The 6,908-nt window shown below is 45.0% G+C and overlaps 1 protein-coding gene across 1 annotated transcript; it reads right to left on the reverse strand.

Annotated features, from left to right (window-relative positions):
- Window positions 1–736: 736 nt before the first annotated feature.
- LOC100539932 (GDNF family receptor alpha-4) lies at window positions 737–6,124 on the reverse strand (the record flags this gene model as incomplete). The annotated part of the gene is made up of 7 exons (XM_031555666.1): window positions 737–1,375; window positions 1,680–1,810; window positions 2,890–3,024; window positions 4,125–4,234; window positions 4,309–4,654; window positions 5,069–5,161; window positions 5,818–6,124. Coding segments are annotated over 7 exons (1,257 nt in total), but the record flags the coding sequence as incomplete, so codon positions are not given.
- Between the last annotated feature and the right edge of the window lie 784 nt (window positions 6,125–6,908).

The raw sequence follows: 6,908 nt of genomic DNA on the forward strand, positions 1-6,908 counted from the left end.
TGAGAACTGGTATTTTACAGGGATTTTATGTTCATGCTTACTTAGCTTTACTTGTAACCACCCTGCAGTGAGGGCTCTTAGTCTTCATCGTAGAATCACCAGCATTGGGAAAGACCTCCAAGATCATCTAGTCCAACCATCCACCCACCTCCAATACTTCCCCACTAAACCACGTCCCATAGTACAACATCTAAACCTTTCTTGAACACCTCCAGGAATGGTGACTCAACCACCTCCCTGGGCAGCCCATTCCAGTGGCTGAGCAAATGTTCGGAGAAGAAATTTTTCCAAATATCCAACCTGAGCCTCCCCTCGTGCAACTGGAGGCCATTCCCTCTAGTCCCATCACTACTTACGCAGGAGAAGAGGCTGACCCTCTCCTCACCACAACCTCCTTTCAGGTAGTTGTAGAGGGCGATAAGCCCCTTGAGCCTTCTCTTTTCCAGACTGTACAATCCCAGTTCCTTCAGCTGTTCCTCACAAGGCTTGTGCTCCAGGCATTTTACCAGCTTCGCTGCCCTCCTCTGCACACACTCCAAGGCCTTGATGTCTTTCCTGTGTGAATGGCCAAAAACTGAACATGGTACCTGAGGTGCAGCCTTACCAGAGCTGAATACAGGGCATATCACCTCTTTGCCCCTGCTGGCAATGCTATTTCTTATACTAGCCAGGATGCCATTGGTCTTCTTGGCTGCCTGGGCATACTGCTGGCTCATGTTTAGCCAAGCATCCATCAATACCCCCAGGTCTATTTCTTCCAGGCAGTCTTCCAGCCCCAGGTCTGTAGTGTTACCTGGGGTTGTTGTGGCCAAAGTGCAGGACCTGACACTTAAGGATGGTATTATACTGTATGCCTACGGAAGAGCTTAAACAGGTTGGGTGGTAGGAAACAGTGTCATGTGCATCCCTCTAGTTAGAAAAAGAACCCCACACAAGTTCTGACAGAATGCAGACTTGTTTTAAAATACTGTGGTTGAATATGAGCCTGACTGTCACTCAAAATGCTAAATGTGGCAGAAGCAATGGTGGGCACCAAATCTGCATCTCAGAGCAGACTGATTGGAGGAAAGAGGGGCACAAGTCAGGGAGAGGTTTTCGGTGACTGCAGTTATAGGCTAAGGCTGTTCCCTTTCTCTTTTACAGAGGCCTTTTGTTTCTTGAGGGTAAATCAGTAGTGGGAGGTGCCTGGATATGGGATAAGATTAATAATATGGGAAGGAAAGATGCTACTTATGCCAAGTTAAAGTGGGTTCAGCAACAGGGGAAGGAGTAGAGACAGAGATGGCCAAGAAACAGCAGCTCCAGAATATACAGAGGAGGCCATAGGCAAACTGCTGTGTTCAGAGGTGTCTTGCTGTGTCTTCACTTCAGCCACCTAGGAAATGAAAAGGAGGAATGAATCCCAGTTAGTCCCATTTGTGCTCAAACATGAATAGCAGAAGGGCCTCAAGCTTTGGACACTGATTTGAGACTGCAGAAAACTTCTGCAGCCAGGCAGCATGGCCTCCAATTTCTGCTTGTCTGTGGAAGGAATATCTGAGTCAAAGCAGTCTATGTTTCTGCATGCACATGGCATCCCTTACTTTGATGTCCAAAATCACACATTTCCAGGTAGAGATTCTGAACTACTGTCTGTAGGCCATTTGACCTGATACTGGAGGCAACAAAACAATGCATACCTGGGACATTTCCGAAGCAAGAGATGTGCTGGCACTGTCTCCTTGGAAATTTAGGGAAGATGAATAATACAAGTCTTTCTGTCTTTCCAGACCTGTCAGCTTCTGGTGCATTTGAGACCAAATAGCATTTTCTGCAAACAGAAGCAAAGCGAGTCTTACTGTGTTTTTCTTGTAGTATGTAGTATATCAGGTGGGATGTTCAGGTTGTAGGTGTATCTGTAGTGCTGTGTGTGAGGCTTTTTGGTACAGCAGTAAGTAATTTAAATACTAATCTTTTAACTAAAGATGGTTGATTTGTTTGGTATACTTCAGAACCTTTTACAAAACAAAATATTTAAATCTTATTTAGGTCTGTTGCTAATATGGTAAGGAGCATAAAAGAAATACCAACTTTGGAGTATATACATCATAGAATATCCCGAGTTGGAAGGATCCCACAAGGACCATCTAGTCCACCTCCTGGCTCCACACAGGAAATATTTGGACATAGCCTGATTTTTGGAATTGCTATGCTGCTGAATCTACTGACAAGGACTGTGTCAGGAGCTACTCATCTTGGCAAAATAAGGGCCAAAGACAAGGCTGGAGCACCTCTCCTATGAAGATGGGCTGAACTAAAGGAGGGGAGATCTAGATTAGATGTTGGACAAGTTTTTCACTGAGAAGGAGGCGAGGTGCTGGAACAGGCTGCCCAGAGAGGTTGTGGATGTCCCATCCCTGGACACGTTCAATACCAGGTTAGATGGGGCTCTGGGCAACCTGATCTAGTGCTTGATCTAGCGATTGGCAACCCTGCCCATGGCTGATCATCTTTGAGGTCCCTTCCAACCCAGGGAGATCTACGACTCTATGAAAGGACCGAGAGTGGAAACCAAAACACCATAATCCTGGCGTTGATGCAACTACTCAACAACCTATGGATACAGCATGTCTGACCTCCCCAAAGAGTTGCTTTTTTGCAACCCCTTCATTTGAATGCTGTTTGTAGATAGCTTCATAGTGTTTGAGATGAACAGAAGTGTTGGTAAAAATATAGAAACACTTCCAAAAGCAAATCCATGCTAGTCTTGGAGGTTTGTCAGGAGATCATGGAAATGCTGCAAAAGACAGAAGTTTATGCTAGAGCAATGCAGCGTAAGATCTTGAAATCAACAGGTTTTGAACTTCCCCGTGCTGAGTTGTTTCCCCAGTTCTGCGACATATTGCTTACCAAGGCACTTGTTGCTCTCAAACATGCCAAGTATCTGGTCACACTTCTCCTTCTCGTTGCCACTGCTTTCACAGGTACACCACAGGGAGACCTCCACGCTGGAGTTACTGATGTAGTTGGGTGTCATAGGCGTGCCTGTCCCAAGCCCCCAGAAATAGGAATCAGGATTTACTTCATCAAATGAAAGAAGCATGATGAGTCCCCTTATCCTCAAGGCAATGCTGCCCTGGAGGCAAAAGCCTTCCATTACTTAGAAGTCACCTTGCAGAGCCCCTGCAAAGTGACCCACATCTGGTGAGCATATGTGCAGTCTGCTGCTCTGTGAGAAAGGGTGGAGATTGCTACCGCTGACTCAGTCAATCTGATGATGAAGCACACTGCTAACCGAACTTTGTGCAAACATTACATTGAAGGATGTGAAGCATCTGCAGATTCAACGGCACTACTGGCACATGGCTCTCCTAACTCTCATGTAGCTGGCAGCACTCCGTGGCCAAATGCTTTTTTTGCCAAACAAGTGCTGCACACCTGTAGTGTGCCATTCAGAGTACTGAGCTTATTTGGCATGAAAACAGCAAAGACGTCTGGAAAACCAGAAGATATAGTCTAGAATTACAGCTTCTGAGATACTACTGCATTTTGTAGCTCCTTTGAGCCACTCTGAAAAAGTAAAAGCAATTTGGCAGTGAGTACCTGTAACTAAAGACAACCTTCCACTCAACAGCTGGTAGTGCCTTCTGTTACTGTTGTTCTGACTGGCTCTGAGAAGACAGTGCATACACAGTGTTAAACCAGCATGGGTCTAAACATCAAGCAACAAGGGAATGTCAGCTTTAACAACGATCTTACAACTGGATTCTGCTGTGACTTTGATGCAGCTCCAGCAGCAGGAACAACTTAATCCACACAAGCTGACAGAGACTCTGCGGACGGGTATTTAGAGCACTTTGCATCAGCTGGTGATGCAAACAGGAATGCAAGAATCCCAGGCGAGTGCTGCTGCTTTGCCAGCAGAGGATGGGACAGAGCAGAGTGATAAATGCCACGAAGGAGCTCTCTGTGCTCATTACCTCAGAAACAAGTGGAAGCACTAGCATCCATTAGCTAAGGCATGTTCATTGGCTTGCTGAGCACTATCACCCGCAGCAAAGCAAGACAGACCCTCTCAGCATAACAGTGTGGCTACAATTTGTTGCCTGAAGGTGGCCCTTTATGTTCCTGTGGGCATCACTTACCAATCATCCCCATGTAAGCCTGCAGGCATGCAGCATGGTTGTGCTGAGAGCAACCATCTGGGGACATATCTGCAGGTTGGCAGTTTTGTTGGAAATCAGCCAGTCGGGATCTGCAGGAATGAAAATGAGACTGTCAGTGTCTATGTCTCTTCTGGTGGCTGGTGCCTGCTGCTGCCAGACCTACTTGCAGATATGGTCTTCCAAGCAGGAGTCCAGAAGCCAAAGGCAATTGGGTTTGGTGCTATACTGAAAGGAACAATCAGGAACAATAGTTTTCCGGCGTCGTTCTCCACAGAGTTCATCCTGACATGGACAGAATAGGATTCTTCTAGTGAAATCCTCTGGGACTTTCTCAAAGAAATTTCTCAGCCCTCGATGGCATTTGCGACGGTCGCACATGTCCTCGCTTCCTGCCCCTCTGGTGCAGATTGAGGCATAGTCTGTGCGCAGCCGAACACACTTCTTGCTCAGATTACAGACGTGAGTTGCTTTCAGGCATGGGTTTGTTGCATCTCCTGCTAACTGAGAGCCTATGAAGCAAAAATAAATCTGTAAACAAAGAAGCAAATCTCCAGAAGAAACTTCATATAGAAATAGGAGTAACCCTTACTTGATGGACAAATTGGGAACATCAGAATGAACGAAGTCCTGCTATGTGCTTGTAGTTGGACATTACAGTGACGCTAGTTACAAAATCACATATTTTATTGGTTCATGTTAGGATGTTTTTTTCAGAGAATACGTCATTGTGAGTTATTCCTTCTTTCATGGGCTTAGGTCTGTAATTGTATTTACCTTTAAGAGCAAATACAGACAGGTATCCAGAGCAGGCATTCATCTGATTAAAAGGACAATCACCTCAAATCGTTATTATTGATGATTTTTACCCCCTGAAAAGTTAAGAATGGTAAAGAATGTATCATGTAGCTGTTACCAACTATTACCTGATACCAGAGCTGCCAGTTCATTATAATCTGTTTTCCAGTGCTCTTCAATTGCTGGATTCTCATAAGGAGAGGTTTCCAAATTGAAATAACCTGGGCAAGACACAAGGTGTTTTATGCAATGAGAGATGCGCCAGCTTTTTTTTTTTCTCTTTTTGCCTTATTCACACTTCTTCAGGCTGGAGTTCAGAGGTGCTTCTGTTCTGTTGAAAGCCAAATCCCAAGAATGGTTCTGCTGGAGGTGCAAAGGTGTGATTGTGTAGCAACAGCATTACATTTTGTCATTAGATTTCCTCTGGCTGGAATTTGGCCTAAGTTGAAATCAGCTTTTTGTCAGCCTGAGTGCTAATGAGTTGTGCAGGAAAGGTAGTTTCTGGTGGCAGGCCATTAGAAGCATCCCAGTAAAGCTGGAGAGAAGCAAAATGCTGCTCATGGATGCCATTACAGTATGTGATAAACTCATATTCATTTTCAGTGACAGATGTAAACATTTTGAAGTGATTTTCATAGAATTACAGTTAAGTAATTGTCTCAAAGTTGCTACCTTTGTTCGTTGGACTCCCAGGTGTATTTGAAGGGCAAGTCTCAAACCAGATTGGTTTTCCATGCAAATCATACAGAGCAGTAATGACCAGGAGACCAAAGGGGTACCTTGGTATTGGCAAGTGGCCTTTCACCAGTGCTTTCAGATGGGAGGGGCAGTGTTGAGCCTTACCAGCACCTTCTAAATTTACATTATTGTATCTCACCATCTGTCATGCTGGAGTGGACGGTCCAGAAAATGCGCAGGCAATGCTCCTGTCTCTTCATGCGCCGATGGCACTTGCAGTGCAGTAAAGAGCTGTTCCCGAGGTACAGCTCTGCATTCAGACATCTGACCCTGCTATCATGATCCAGCGCGACGAAGCGTGTCTTAGCAAGGTCACAGTTTTCCAGAGTCCTGTAGGTGGCATTGCAGATGGAGTCTGAGAGGCACAGCTGTTCTGCTACTATGCAGTCACTCCGTGGTAGAGCCAGGAAGTCTCCTGATAAAGAAGGGAAAAGATTGTTAGGATTTCAGTCGTGATAAATGCCACACAAGTACCTTGTCATTGTTTTGTACACATCCTCAGTATGAACTCAAGGGGCAGAACTGGTTGGGGTCCTTCATATTGGAGCAGTACGGAGCAAGAGCTCTCTGCATTTAGAAACAAAAGAATGACAATTAGTGTGTGAAAGAGAGAACAAAAGATTAATGATAAATCTCCAACGTGATTTTGTTTAATAACATCCCCCTCCCTTTTCTTTAAAACCACCTTTAACTCTTTCAGCTTGGCTGGGATCAGGGGTGGCTCTCTATTTTCCTAGAGCAGTAAATCCCTAGGAAACTTTGGCTTTGCTGAGGCCACCTTTGAAGACACTCTCCTATCTGGGCAATAAGAAGCTTAGTGCAATAAGCAGTACTAACACCACACTGTGGTGTAAGTCAGTGCTGCTGCTGTTGCTAAGTACACAGGTCACTCTGAAAGTAATAACTCCTATTTATTTCCTCTGCAACTACAACAGATACAAAGAGCACAATAACATTATTTGATAGAGCAAATTCTCAGCTACAAAACACTGTTTTTCAACACAGACACCACCATTAGCTGTGCATTTTCATCAGTGATGAACAAGAGCCTATTTGTTGTGCCCATAAAAGTCTGCATCAGGGAAGGTGCCCCACTATCACCACTGCTGAAATGCACCACTCACTCCTTACTGTGCTGACATTCAGCAAGCATCAGTTAAAGTCAATGGGTGCAGTGTTTTCCACATGGAGGAATTCAGTTCCACACCTTTGCTTAATATATGCTTCCAC

Source organism: Meleagris gallopavo, chromosome 15 (genome assembly GCF_000146605.3).
Source record: "Meleagris gallopavo isolate NT-WF06-2002-E0010 breed Aviagen turkey brand Nicholas breeding stock chromosome 15, Turkey_5.1, whole genome shotgun sequence".
NCBI classification, from domain to species: domain Eukaryota; kingdom Metazoa; phylum Chordata; class Aves; order Galliformes; family Phasianidae; genus Meleagris; species Meleagris gallopavo.